The following is a 15,546-nucleotide window of genomic DNA, read 5'->3' on the forward strand; positions in this document are numbered from 1 at the left end:
CTGCCACAACATGCTTATCTGAAGGCTGTAAATCCCTGCCTGGCCCTCTTCGCTTGTCTTCCTGTCTGGATTGTCTTGCCGTCCCACCATTTCACCCTATTCATCTGTTTGTCCTCTCTTTTCTGTCTGAATGTTTTTTTACTCTACAGGTGTGTGCTAGCTGTTGAGGTATTATTTATTTTTATTTCATTATTTTATTACTGTGCATGTTAATCAAACACATGAATTGTTTCTATAAAACAAGTAGATGAATTTTATAACTTTCTGTTCAAATGCCCTATTCGTCTTGTAAATGTAAATAAAATATTTTATTATGCTACAAAAGCAAAACCATGCACCTTAATTATGGTTATGAACACATATAAAAACACAGATTTGTCTCAACAAAGTGATTCAATGTTACAATGGAAAACAATATTACTTTTACTTTATTTTAATAAAAAAAACATGGTGTCATGATCCATTCCGGGAGGGGTAACTCCGGGTCCGGGATCCAGAAAGGAGTTTCATGTTCGTCCTGTGTAATGTTTCCTGATGGTGTTCACCTGTGCAAGATTGTATAAAGCTGCCCTGTTCGTGTCTGTTCACCGTTGGGTCAATGTTACTTGTCACTTGATATCTTTCCTGTCCTGTTCATCATGTATTAAAGCCCTGTTTCCTGACGTTGTGTGTATACGTCCTTCTTCATCGTCATGTCCAGCCATCGTTCCAGATCACCTGCATCGCCATGTCCAACCAGCGTGACACATGGAAAATGTGCTATTCATTTGAAGCCATTAGTTAAATACTTTATGAAATAGGTTTTCATAATAAACTGACAGTTTAACATGTAGTTCAAATAGAACATGAATGTAATATATTGAAAACACTGTTTTATGCCACAAAATCATAATTACCCACCATGTAGTTTATGTTATATAAACTACATATTTGTCTCCAAAAAGCAAAAGATATAAACTGATAGATTAAATAACTGTAGATAACAACATTGTTTGAAATAGAGAATGCTAAAAAAAAAACACCATTTAGGGTTTGGGGGCTTTTATTTTGGTGTTTGCCACTGTGTGACTCAGTCCCTGATCATGTGACTGAAAGGGAGAGGGCGCACGAGAGAGAAAACGAGAAACCGCCGCGTCCCTGCCAGCCACCGAGTATTGATTTCTTCACCTCAGCTCCAAACTGCATGATATGTGTCCCGAAAGCCTGGCTATTTGGCAGCAACACGACTCCAGTATCCCTGACCTGAAATGATATCCCCACCACTTCAGGGAGCCAGCCCAGCTGCAGCTGCATAACCCCTGTGCGCACGTGTGTGTGTGTGTGTGTGTGTGTGTGTGTGTAATTACATACGAATTTGGAAAAATTCTTCTCAAATTCGATGGCACGATGCCTGTAACTCGGGTTAACCCCTTTTTATTCATGCTGTTGTATGGAATCAAAAGGCTTTCTGGCCAAACTGGCTGCTATGTGGACTGCAGCTCGTTTGTGTGAAGTGCTGTGCTAATTACACTTAGTCGCTGATACGCAACAATGGCAGACAATGCGTGTGTAGTAACCGTGCGCACGTGAGGCCTTGTGCATTGCTGGAGTGTGTGTGATGGATGGCCGCTCCGCCATTGGCCAGTTAGGGGCCCCTCACACCTTCAGGGCCTGAGGGAGAGGATAAGCTCTCAGTGTCCACAGACCCCATCCTCCTCCTGTCTCTCCAGCCGCCAGACAGAGACTAAGTACTTTCCCTCCATCCGCATGCTTATTTTTGTTTTTTTCTCTCTCTCTCGCTCTCTTTTTCTCCTGCATGGCGTGGCTGTGTGTCACACACACGCTGAAAAGCCATCAGTCTCGCCATTAATGATCCGCGGTGAACATGTGATGTCTGCAGCAGCGGCACACTCCACTCCTCCAACACACACACACACACACAAACACACTGCATATCAGGTGTCTTTCCATTCTCTTCTGTTGCCGAATTGTGTTTTTTGCTAACTAAGAGAGGTTACCGTGAGAAATTATAAAATAAAGCTGTAATTAAACATGGGGACGGGGTCTTTTAATGTCGTCGAAACCCTGCCCACTGAGTGGGGGTTGCGAGTGTGTGTTTAGGGCAGAGGGAGTGAAAGAATAACTTCTTTGAGAGAAGAATGGTTTTATAATCCTGCCTTCTGAAAGGGAGGGTCTCGGCTGCAGAGGTGCGGGGTCAGGATCCACGGACAGCCCTTAAGCCCCGCTGAGGCAGCTCCATGCTGGGGCCCTCTGGGGCCCATTGACAGGCCATGCTGCACTCATGTGCTAGAGGATTAGCATGTGCCATGAAAATGCGGCCAATTTAATCCCAATATCGCCCGAGAGGGGGACACTTTATGGATCAGAGCCCTTCTGCTGAAGAGCAATGGCGAAAATTGCTCCAAAAACAAGGGGTCTACTGATTTTTTTTTTTTCTTCCCTTCTAGTCGACCCCCTGACTGGCAGCAATAAATAGATTCTTTCTCTAACATGCCTAATCCTTCTGAACAGCTCCCAATCCTATTAGGCCATGAATCGTAAATCCCGCTTCGCCACCTTGCTTGTCCTGCTCTCTGTACTGTTTCAATGGGTGGCGGCGTCAGCAGCAGAGGAAACACAATCTTTTCCTTGCAAAAAAATATAAAGAGACACACATGCACACACTGTGCCTCTGCTGCATTGGTGTGTCAATGCCAGAGGTGGACAGTAATGAAGTAAGTATGATTCGAGTAGTTTTTTTTTCATTTATCTGTACCTTTGGAGAGACTTTTTACTTTAACTCCACTTAGATCTTACTTTTACTCCACTACAGTATGTGACATCTGTTGTTCTTTTTACTGACAAGTTATTACCAAGGGGGCATAATTTTTGCACAACTGTTTCTTATCTAATAACCACCCGGGCAACTTAATAACCCGTTCTGTTCTTACTCACTATAACAATGTCGGTCAGCGCATAAAGGTGCAGACAATCAAAATAACGTGGACATAAAAGTAAGCGTATTGTTTGTGATGGAATCTAATTTAATTATATGTCTAGTTGATAAATATTTTTACTGTTAGTAGAAAGGAGGAAAAAGAGGACACCTAAAAACACTGCAAGCCCCGCCCCCTGACATCACCTATGTGTCTTTCTTCTGAATCTATACAAACACCAGATCCTGTTATAGTAAATCTGACTTGGCCAGATTTGTAACTAAACTTTGTTTTCAAATCAATGTTTCACCTAATGGAAATTGTTTGCCTTGAACGTTCTGCGCTTGAAAATGAATGTAAGACAAATGAAAGACATTCTGTTATAAGATTGTTGTGCCAAAAGTGACAGTCTTTTCACCATAAAACATTTTGTTGTTTAAGCAAGAGTTCTCTTATAAAAAACGAATAGAACATTAGAACCATAATAAATAACTCCTAAGAGTGCCTTTGCTCTTAGGCCACGGCCACCACTGGTCAGTGCATTCTGCTATTCTGCAAGATGGATCTCTGGCCAGATAAAGCTTTGAAGTGCTGTGATGCTCATTAAATGGACACTCATGACTTAGAAGAGCGCTGCTACTTCCACTTCTCCTCCACAGACAGACACTGGACTGTTCACTCCGCGCTTTCATCAGGTGCCATCCGCTCAAGCACTTCCTCATGACCCTGTGGTGTCCATGATTATCTCAGATGATCAGAGTTTGTTTCTGTTTTGTTCTTGCCCTGGTATTCTTCCAATGCCATGCAAAATCTTTAGGTGACCACGTTTCAGGAGATGAAAATCTGCCCAACTGTATAGCATGGGGTTAGATGGGCCATGCTTTGGCGTTGCGTTGCCAGAGTGGATGCAAGGTTTCCTCCCTGTGCCTAAGCCAAATTGGAAATCTGTAGATCAATCAATCAACCTAAAAAGAGTAGTGCATGCAGTATGGCCCAAGAACCTTGCAGAATCAGAAGGCCTTGGGAAAGATGAGTGGGCAGAAATCCACATTCAACGTTTTCATGCTATAGCATTGTTCAAAGAGGGTGTTTCTAAAGCTAAACTCAGTCCACACAACTTTATTTGCCAAGTCACAGGCGAGTGAGTGCCAATCCATTTCTTGACCTTCATTGTTTTCATATTTATGTTTACCTTTTTCAGAACTGATCATTGTGCTGACAGCTGCTCGTACTCAAGGCTTATGTCATCTACTATGTAATTTCCACAGAAAGTTGGTTTGAAGCCAGTCAGAAGAGGAAGGTTGTGTATCAGTTCATCAGTCTGTCAATTCATCTTTAGCTATTCAGCCAAGAAATTTTATGTTTCACAATACCTTCCTTCAGGGCAAATTTGGAGTTGCAAAGACTGTGGGAGCTCAAGCTGCCTGTGTGACACTAAACCAAAAACAATGTCTCCATTAGCTACCACTTGGTAACGGGCCGGGCCGGTGCTGATACCAGCTGAAACGGGCTTCTTTGCCAAGTCTGTCGGTCAGTGGCTTCCATGCAACCCTCAGCTGCAGCAGGGAGAGTCTGGCAGAACCGCAGCCATCATTACAGCCCTGGCGCTCAGCGCAACTCCCTCCCTCTTGCCGCAATCACGTCCAAGAGCTGTCACATCAGGCGGCCCCTCTTCCCCCGTTCCAGCCTCCGGCCCTAATGGATTTTCAACAGGCCACAGCTCCGTGTTTGTACGCTGCAAGGGTTCGGGCCGTGCCAGCAGCTCCCCTCTTTTCTTCTCCTGGTTTGAAAAGGGCCCGGGCCCTCTTTTCGTCCCAGTAATAACACGTTTGTTTAAGTGTGCCTTCATTAAACCTGGGTGGGTCCTATTCAGAGTGATTCTCGCTCATATTACAGAGGCAATTTTCTTTGTTGGGATTTGTGAAAACCACAAATTGCCTGGAGGATTTTGTGTTGCTGCATGTGTCTTTTTGTCTTTGTTTTCCTTCGACTTGTTACACCATGGTCACTTTCAAAGCAATGAAAGAACAGAATCTTTCCAGTGTTTGCCCATCTCATGTACGAGTCCACGTCCGTATCGACAAAAACATGTGGAGCAGCGTGTGAATCTTTTCTTTTATCTGTGGTGGAATGGCAGGACACAAGACACATGTCCCCATTTTCGTTTTTTTTTTCCTGGGAAATTAGTGAGGACCTTTGATCCATTGAAATTAGCCCTTCCGAATCAGGCTCTCTGTGGCTCTGACTCACCTCCCTCGCCTTGGCCTGGTTCTGAATGCATATGTACACGAGCAAGGCTTAGCCAGTGATAACGGACATTCCCCACATCTTAATTACAACCACACTGGTGGGGCTTGTGCTCCATTGTGTGTGTGTGTGTGTAGTTGAACATTCTCTCACAAGAAGTGGCTCTGAAACTCACCACTCACAAAATGTCCCTTAACCAAAAAGCACAGCCAGCTAATGGAAGCCATGTTAGATATTCATTGGGTAGGAGCTTCTCCTAACCACAGACAACATCCTGCTCAATGTACAGGCCTGTGTGAAGACATGCAAGCCATACTGTAGAGTATCTGCACGAGAACAAAAGAAGAAAGTAGCTCACTTGGTGGGAGTCAAACTTATTACAACTGCTGAAATCTTGTCTAGTTCAAATTTAAAGGAATCTCTGGGATTTTGTTGCTCTGTGCTTCTTGAGCAAATTGCTCTGTACTCATTCTTAACAAGCTCTTTTTCACATACAAACTCCACATAGTTTTACAGCTATGACCACAGGTTCTTGAATTTCAACCCATGATGCAACAAGTATTTAGTTGAACAGCATCTAGACCTGATAGTGTCTTGTATGCCTGGATCATGTCACACCTTAGGGCAGTTTTCAGAACTGGTGCTAAGCGCAGCACTATATGCTAAAGATCATGTTCTGGGTGACCAAAATAATTACATGACTACAAAAAGGGTAGTTTTTCCTCTTCAAGATGTAAATCCTGAGGATGCCTTACTTTGCGTGCTGTGTAGCACTTAAGTGACAGTTTGAAATTACTGCCATCATTCTCCTTTGCTCAAGGCTAAACAAATTCAGTTGATATGTTTTATGGTGCAGAACGCAGCCCCCCCTCCCAACATTTGCTTATAGACATTTTTTAGTCTGAATGCAAACACAGTTCCGCACAGTTCCATTTCCATTTCTTACATTAGTAACGCAAAGCAGCATCCACGCAGAAATAATGACTTTTGTCAGTTTATTTGTAGCTGGTCTCCCAGCGGCCTTGACGGGGAAAAAAATAAACCTTCAAGTTGATTTTGATTTAGCGACCATCAAATTTGAAACATATTACTCATGAAATTCAATTAAGGTGATGTGCAAACATGCTCCGCTTTCCACGGCATGCTTTTCAAGAGCAGCCGAGGGAACCTGGGTCTCCTTTCTGGGTAGCCTGAGGTACATTTCTCTGAAATGGTTCCATTAGTGTAACAAGGAAATTGAGGGTTTGAGGATTCTTTCTCCTCTGGCCATACCCCCCAACCCCCACCCACCCCCAAACTTCCCACAATGGCAAAAGAGTTAAAAATAATATAATCTATTGACGGGAGGCTCATTTAACACAGACCGAGGCATGAATTTAAAAAAAAGACTCTGGCCGCAGCAACTTTTAAAATGGTCAATATACCCACAAAACCGATATAGCCACATCGGACCAAGGAGACAACACTGGACTTGATTCCGCCAAGGATAAAAGTCGACCTATTTCATGCACGGCACGGGGGACATGAATAGCGACACGGCGCTGGTCCTCTTTATGTGGCTTTGGGCCTTTGTTTCAACTGAGGCTTGTTCACAGTGTACATGGGCCACATCAGTACATGCATCTTAGCGTTACCATAGAGAGACAGTGGCTGCTACATATACCAGAGAGTGGCATCTGTGCTGCCAAGCGCTTACTCGTGTCAGACATGCTTCTCCCCTTTCATCGTTTCTCATCTCACATGTGGGAAACTGGGGGGGGGGCACCATTGGGCCACATGTGGTTTTTGTTGCCGAGGCATGTGTTTTCTCCCCTAGTCATGTCCAATCTCAGACACATCCTTCTCCAACAGCAGAAATATGAAGCACAAGAGCGTGGTGGCGGTGCGTTGTTTTGCTATTGTTCGCGTGTGTTTCCTTGCGTACGTTTTGGGGCATGGAAGTGAGGAGGGGTGACTGGGCCGTTTTAAGGCGCCTTTGATCTCCATGTTTTATTGCTTTGAGGACATGCATTGTCTCTTAGGCCCCTTTGTTACCTCATCCTCTAATTAAGATGTCTAAGAATCCTGTTGACTTCAATAAAGAGCCGTACTTGGCCCTCTGACACATCAGGCGAAGCAGTAGTCAAAACAATCTCTCTCTTCCCACACTACAAAAGCCCTGCTTCTCAGATTGGATCTACAGTGTATGCAAAAGTCTGGGCACCCCTTGCTTAAAAGTTACGTGAGCTAGCATGCTAAGAGTCCTTCAGGTCTTTCCATTCGTCCTTGCAAATACTCTCTACTTGTGCAACATTATGAGGCTATTTTGCATGCATTGCGCTTTTGAGATCAGATGCATTTCAATGGTTTTTAATTCATGGGAATTAAAGGCTTTTTTTGTTTGGTGCTGTGTTTCAGGTCATGTCCTTGTTGTTATGTCCCATCCTCTTTTTGACTTTAGCTTCACCAGATGGTGTGACATTTGCTTCCAGAATTTGCTGGAATGTATTTGAATCAACTGTGTTCCACTGGCTGCAACACAAGCCAAAAGCATGATCACTTGGAGAGGTAATTTTCCTGGAATCCAGCAGAACTTTCTTTCTCCAAATTTTGGCACCTTTGCACTCTTTGATGATTTTGAACAAGCCATAGCTTAATAAGCTAATTACAGTATTCCATACCTAGGTAAAAGTGATCTGATATATTAAGGTCCCAGAAAGTTTGCATGATGTTTTACTTTAAAATGAAAAACGTCCTATTCATAATTGTGGAGCCTTTTTTAGCTTGCCATTCCTAATAGCTTCCCAATGAAGTGTGTGTTTCTGGGATTTGTGATGGCAGTGAGCTGTTCTCCTCTCATCAGAGTCTTCATCTCAGGGCTGTGAGTCTGTTTTTGGTTGTTAACAGGAGGAAGTTCACCTCCTTCTCGATAAAGCCCTCCACCTTCTTTTTTGTTGTTTTCTGTCCCATTTGTCTTTTCTTGTTTGTTCCTCATCTCCATGGTATTTTTTATTTTTTTTAAACAGCCAGCTGCTGAAGAATGCGGCCTGGAATGTTGCCGATTGTTAAAGAATCCGGTGGCGTCGCGAGCTCCTAATCCACCATCTCTGGAGACACGCTCTCAGCACCCCGCCGAGGCTTTGCCCATCGCTTTGAAGTCTCTGATACGCCTGTAGGTCACATGCTCTCAAACACGCGTGAAGGAAACTCAGCTATGTCAGGTCCCACTGCTCGGAAGATAAAGCAAACTCCGTCTGAAATTTGCCGAACCTCCTTTGAACCGCCTGCTAGGTTAGCATCCAAAATTACGGGGAGGCACGAAGGTGCCTTGCTTGAAAGGAAGAGCGAGGATTCCTGCTCTGGGAACGGGACTCAGGCATGCAGAAGTCTCGACGGTGGGCCACAGAGGTGTGAGTCTTGGGCCTTGAATCAGAGCCCAGCATCCCCTCCATGGAAATAACCAGCGCTGAACCCACCACCTACTGGTGCTGGACTCCAGATGAACCCCTGCTTTATTACACACGCATACACACTCTCGCAGTTCAGGCCGGTGTTGGCGACACATGTTGTCAATCAATAATGTACGCCGAGGTAGCATGAATAAAAACAAGTGCAAAAAGCTGCCTGTGATGGACAGAGAGTGCAGCTAGTCCCAGTAAATGCTGTTTATCCTCTGCACGTCTTTTCAATAATGCCGGCTGAAGGAGAAATGTTTACTGCAGCAAGTATCCTTTAAAAACAGATCCAGCAAGAGCACTTGGAAGCAACCCAAGCAAAAAAAAACAAAAAAAACTTACAGGCCATCCCGCCAAAAAACGAGCTCTCGCCCCCGAGGCCAGAGGCCACGTGTTCCACCACAGCAGCGATCTACAGACATTCTCTGCCTCGAGCGTGCAGCTTTTACCCAATGAGTCAGAAAAAGAGTTAAAAAAAAAATTTGACTGTGTGGATGTGTGTGTTTCAGGTTGACCCATGCACACAAAGCAGCAATTAAAGTCATCAGGAGGATGCAGTACTTTGTGGCCAGGAGGAAGTTTCAGGTAAGTGGTGTATGTGCTGTTGCCGCTTATGCATTCAGTTGCATTTTACCACGCATCTACTCAGATTATATTATATAATTCCCTTTGTACGTTTTCTGTGTTAGTGCTATGCCTTACAAATTAGTGCTATGCCTTACAAATTACAAATGGAAATGGAAAACAGGAAAAGAAAATCCCCCGCAATGTGTTATTAAATTAGATATAAGCACCACGTAGCTGCATATTTTTCTTCATTTGAATATTTCTTTTGCCAAGATGATCCTGCATTTCTACTTTTTGTTCCAATTCCCTGTTTGGATAAAGGCGTATGTTAACACCCCAAGGGCTGTAATTTGTGTTCGCTGTCAGGCCAAACTGGAGCAATTTCATTTTTGGCTCGTTCGGTTCACAGGCCTTCGCTGTTAGCAACAGTAATCATGCAGGTGGGTAACAAAGCGTGGAAGTGGTGGCCGCCTGTGACAATGGCTCCCAGGCTTGTTGTTTTTCTGCACCCCACAGCAAGCAAGGAAGCCGTATGACGTGCGGGACGTGATCGAGCAGTATTCCCAGGGCCACCTCAACATGATGGTGCGCATCAAGGAGCTGCAGAGAAGGTCAGAATTTGAATACTTCCCACATAATGTTCCCCCCAAAATTCTGCAAGTTTCAAAATTGCATGAATCACAAGAGAGTTGCGGCGGTGCATTGTTTTGCTATTGTTCGCGTGTGTTTCCCATTTCATAGAATAATGGGAGACTATGAAGTTCATATTTATTAATTTTTGGAAAGAGATAATAAAAACTTTATGCAATATAAAAACCATTAACACAATTTTTTTTGGTATTTCTTTAACAGTCATTATATTGTATTAAACACCTCTGGCTGCATCTGAGTCAAATACATAATTAAATTTGCTAAAACCCAATACCCATGACACTGTATGCTGCTTGGTGGTGTGGGTTACAACAATGTGCACCTTGTCTTGAAATTGGAACGTCTTTCATCAGAATCATGTGCAACATCGTATGTAACAAAAAGCACAGTTTCGTTCAGGCTCACCATAGAGTACTGCATCCAGTGGACATGAAAACTCGGAGTGCAGGACAGGGCTCATTCGTCTCGGCAGCCGGGTGCACTGTGCGCCCTCCTGGCCTCGTGAATGCGAGCCTTGTTGGCTTCTTTTTAAACAAAGAGTGCTTGAGGTGTTCTCTAAACAATGTGCTAGTCATAAGACCGCGAGTCTGTGTTATAGTTAAGGCGCAATGCACCAGTCAGTTGTGAAACTGTCAGTGAGTTTGAGGTTAGGGTTTAGAGTTGGAGGGGCAAAGTTTGTGTGTGTGTGCATCGTTGTGTTAATTAATTTTGCAGTAACGCGTTTCTGCTTCTCCTGGTGCTTGACTGCAAAATGAGAGACGCCACCTGCATGCTGGGGGAAGCTGTGTGCACGCGTTAGTGTGTTTATGCATTTATACACGTGGGTGTGTGTGTGTGTGTGTGTGTGTGCGTGCGTGCGCGCGTGCGTGTGTGAGTCGACCGCAGCTGCAAAACCCCCCCAGGCCTTGTGATTGGCTCTGTGCGTGTGGATTTACGGTAATAATTGTACAACCTGATTACTATCAGACACTGCTTAAACCACCTAATTTCCAAAGTTCAGCCCCCCACTGTACCGTCACCATACCTTCAGGCTGTCTAATTAATGAATCACGCTAAAGATTTTAATCAGAGCTGCCATTCCTCAGAAATCGTATATGTTCCCTGGATCGCGGCACATGGAAGACTGATCTTGCATCGGCCCTGTTGCCGCACCAGATTTCACCCTGATATCCGGAAGGCCAGTTGCCCTCAGACCACATCGTGTTCAGACTTCACCTGCTCCACATCACCTGATTTCAACGTGCCAATCCGAAGCCAGCGCCGTGGCTGCAAAAAGCTGCATTGTGTGTGGGCGCAACCCTTCATTGAGCGTGTCAAACACATGCGCTATCGCAGACACACCACCATACTTATGTAACAAAGATATCTTGTTTCCTGTCTCATCACAGATTGGATCACACTTTGGGAAAGCCGGGAATGTTCCTCCCAGGTACACACCAGCCTTTCTTTCTTACTTCATGTCTCATAAATATACGTATGCATGCGCACATGTGCGTGCCTGTTTGTCGTGCATGCAGTCTATGCGTGCAATATATCTGTTAACACATGTGTTTGTCATGTGCGGGCAGGGTGTGTGTGTGTGTGTGTGTGTGTGTGTGTGTGTGTGGTGAGTGTGTAAACATCTCTTGGCTGACCGACAGCTGTAACATGGTTAAACGGTTTCATGATTGGACACTGGATTGGATTACAGGGCCAGCTGAGGCCTCAGTGCTTCCACGTGCTCAGAGATTTACTAAACACACACACACACACACACACACACACACACACACACACACACTCTAGCCACATCCAGCCCACTACTTGACGCCAGCCACATTGCTGACACAGATATTTTATAGGTTTACAAAGAACACGAGACTGTGCGCTAATCTCAGAGAAATTCGTTCAGGGTTCTCTTCTGAGGCCACAACAACAACAAGAATGCCTGAACAGTTGCAATTAACATTTGTTAATTTAAATTATACACACTGATCATATCATGCTCCCATAACTCCATGCTTAATGTTGGTTGGCACTGTCATCGTACCCTGGTGTTGGATTTCAGAAGGAACCGCAACAGATCAGATCAAAAACAAAGAAAAAAAATCACGGTTTCCAAATTAAACACAAGCATTAATGTGTTAACATTGACAGCACTGGTATTTAAACATTGATGCATATAATGTATGTGGTTTAGCTTACTGGGCAAAATGTCTTTTGAAGTCCAAAGAGTTCTTTTTCTCTTCTTTAGAAAAAGGCATAGACAAAGAATATTACACGGTTGGGGCGAGACTGATCAGGCTGGAGGATAAGGTAAGTGTCCATCTCTCTGTCTCCCTCTTGTCTGTGAGTATTTTGTCTGGGATCCGTCACCACCGATTTCCTCCATGGCGCAATCTGCCATCTCGGCCCAGGCCACCATGTTGGTGACGCGACAGTACTGCTGTTCCCTTTGTTCCTGGAGGCCTGGGTGAGGTGGGCGTGATGTGTTCCGGTTTTAGAGATAGAGCCCCTGTTCCCCATTCAGGGCAGACTGAAATCGCAGCCAAAGCTCAGTGATCAATAGCTGCTTTCCTGTACAATAAAATACATGAAATTTTGTTCAAAATGGCCAGAGGAGAAGATGGTGGGCTGCATTCTCACTCCAGCTGTGCCATGTGTCTGGTGAAAAAAGAAAGAAAGAAGGAGACCGAGGCGAGAGGTGAAGAGCTCTGCCAGACGCATAGTTCCAGCTGTGGAAGTATGTGACGTGAGCGTATTCTGTGAATTTGTATATTTTGTCCGGTAGACGACCAGAACGCTTGATTGAAATGCTGATAACCTGCATGTTGGTGCTGGTTGTAGGCGTGGCCCAAAGATATCTGCAGCAAAGATCACATTTGTGTTGGAGAAATGGAGTGTATAGAACGGAAGGAATCGGTGTGAAAAGTATACAAGTGAACAAGTAAGGTGTGTGAGAGCTGTCGTTCATCCGCTGTGGCTCCTGCCAATTTAAACGTAAATTTTGTGTCTTCTAGGTGTCGGAAATTATTACACAGCAAAGACTAGGTCTGGATGAGGAGTTAGTTCTTCCTCCTCAACATCAGATAACTAGCAAGCAGTCACTTTGTATCTGTATCAGAGAAGAAAATAAATTCTGTAGCATTAGCAGTGCACTGCCCATGTGCGACATCTGTCATAGTGCCGGAAACTTGGGCTCCCATTTTCCATGCAGGGGTATTGTCACACGCAAATATCACCAGGATTGTTGCCTGTGTGTGTTGTGCCTTGTTATGTATGAATATTGGGCATTTATATTTACGCCATTTATCAGGCGCCCTTAATCAGAGTGACGTACAATCAGTATTTACAGGGACAGTCCCCCTGGAGACACTCAGGGATAAGTGGCTTGCTCAGGGACACAATGGTGACTCTGTGGCCTTCTGGTTCATAGGCGAGTGTGTTACCCGCTAGGAAACTAACACCCCCAGTATCATACATGCACAAAGCCAAGCAACAACGCAAGCATCCTGCTCTTACATCATCCTGCCGATGGAGTAATTTAACCCCAGACTGAGTTCACTGCTGCGCTGCTAATTGTCTGTGTGCGTGTGTGCACGCGTGTTTGCACAAACCTGCGTCCAAAATGCTCATCCTGAATGAGAATGAGAAGTGGTAGTAGCCTAGTGGGTAACACACTCGCCTGTGAACCAGAAGACCAAGGTTCAAATCCCACTTACTACCATTGTGTCCCTGAGCAAGACACTTAACCCTAAATTGCTGCAGGGGGGGACTGTCCCTGTAACTACTGATTGTAAGTCGCTCTGGATAAGGGCGTCTGGTAAATGCTGTAAATGTAAATGTCAGTGAACAGGACTGATTTAATCTGGCTGTCAGGCAGGGTGGAACAGGGATTCGGCCGAGCAGCGGCGTGCCACACGAGTGAGGGAGAGGAGACTCTGATCCAGCAGAGGTTGGTAGTAGAGGAAATTGCATGCTGGGAGAACGAGTGAGTAAGCCGGAGGAGGCTTGTTGCGACCTGGCTGCTGAGACACACCTGGTATTACGTGTTTTTTTTAGTACGTGAGTGGGAAGCTCCTCATGACCTCAGGCAAGCAGGTGGATGGACCCATTGACCCCTAGCTGAGGCTTTTCCAGCCTCTGCGCCTCTTTCCAACAATAATAATAGCCTCAGGATAATACTTCCACTCTTCCCCTGGTATGTCCATATAGTAAACATGCAAGGAACATGGTTCAAATTGCAGGGGAGCTTTCCTCTAGCCTCCTGTTTAGGTGAAGCTGGAAATCATACATTTTTTATTTTTCTGATCATTATGTAGTAATGTTCCTGAAAACATGGTACAGACAAACAAGTTTCTGTCCAACATCTGTCCAGCTGTCCATCATATAACGCTGACCTTCTAGATCCAGACACCGTGTTTTTGTTACGATTTCATCGCTTCATCTCGTACAAAAGAGTATCCCCACCCACCCTTTGGAGTTTTTACTGGTTTAACACTGGACATTCTTTTTTTTTTACAGGGAGCGAGTTATAGGGCTCAGTCCTTTAGCTCCTTTTGAGATCGTGGTCTATCAAATAGCCATCCCACAGAGTTCAAACCCACAGAGTTACAAATCCAAGTCATACCCCATAATTACTCTCTGCAAGGCATAAGCGGGTCAGATGAATGAATAAAATGATATAAATAATGCATGCAAACCATCCTGTGGATTTTTGTAAAGCATGTGGCAGCCACCAGCCTTTCCCCCTTTTTCAGACTTCCCTATTCTTGTGCTCCCACATTAACATGAAAGCATCCATCTCCGCAGCACCAGTGAACGTCTTGAGGCGTCCGATCAGCGGAGTGTTGAGTAATTCTCTATTAATGTGTCAGAGCTGCGCTTTAGGCCGACAGTGATTTATATACCTGATGGACAAAGCCGCATTCACAACAAACATGTCTCTGTCCCAGCAGCCCTGACTGAGCCTTTATGAAGACAGATTGCAAGTCTTAACTTTTCGCGCTGCCGTCCTGTCTGCGAGGCAGAAAAATCTTTAAAATATATATGTATATAAAAAGTCCGTAACGTAGAGTCTTTCTGGTAGGAGAATAATAATAAAGAAAGCATCGCTCGCACTGACTGCATAAGGCTGTCGTCTTGAAGGACAGTTTAGAGAAGGTAAGGTGGCAACTAAGCTGGCAATGCCCTGTGACTGTAAAAAGCTCCTGTTCGCCGCGAAACGTCCCTCTCCACACATCACAACACACTAACACTCCACACACATAAACCAGCACGTTTGATTACATTAGGCTGGTGGTCCGCACACTTAATGTTCCACAAGCAGAATTTGCCACAAACCCGATTTACTTTTTTGAACATTTATTGGCGAGAGCAAAAGGCTAAATGGGTTTAAATCATCAAATAGCCGCCTAATGCCATCTTTACTCAACACTCAGGTTTATGTGTGCCGTTAATATTTGTGCATTAGCTCAGCCTGTACAGCACATCTTCAGACTCCATGTTCAGTAAAAGAATGAACAGTTGTTTTGTGAAAGCGGGCCCTTTGTCTTGACATCGCAATTAGGTAGGGTAAGCTTTGTTTAAGTGATGCCAGCGGTGCATAGCAAGCATATTTCGCATGGTTTTGTTTGTGAAAAGTCCATCTGCAAAGAATTTCCATGGTCTGCTCCAGCCTGCATCTACTCTGCCTTCCCAGACCCCTTGTTTAGACTTCCATTCTAGCCTCTCTGTGGCACGTACACACACTG

General features: G+C 44.6%; 1 protein-coding gene across 2 annotated transcripts in view; it reads left to right on the top strand.

The window, feature by feature from the left end:
• Positions 1–15,546, top strand: part of kcnq1.2 (potassium voltage-gated channel, KQT-like subfamily, member 1.2) — a 105,132-nt gene that overhangs the window by 59,927 nt on the left and 29,659 nt on the right. For both annotated transcript variants that reach the window (XM_028957884.1, XM_028957885.1), the window contains exons 16-19: positions 9,106–9,181; positions 9,680–9,774; positions 11,203–11,243; positions 12,048–12,109. In XM_028957884.1, the coding sequence (XP_028813717.1) occupies positions 9,106–9,181; positions 9,680–9,774; positions 11,203–11,243; positions 12,048–12,109 (274 nt within the window). The remainder of the gene's footprint in view (positions 1–9,105; positions 9,182–9,679; positions 9,775–11,202; positions 11,244–12,047; positions 12,110–15,546) is intronic.

Source organism: Denticeps clupeoides, chromosome 17, assembly GCF_900700375.1.
Source record: "Denticeps clupeoides chromosome 17, fDenClu1.1, whole genome shotgun sequence".
In the NCBI taxonomy this organism is placed as follows: Eukaryota; Metazoa; Chordata; class Actinopteri; order Clupeiformes; family Denticipitidae; genus Denticeps; species Denticeps clupeoides.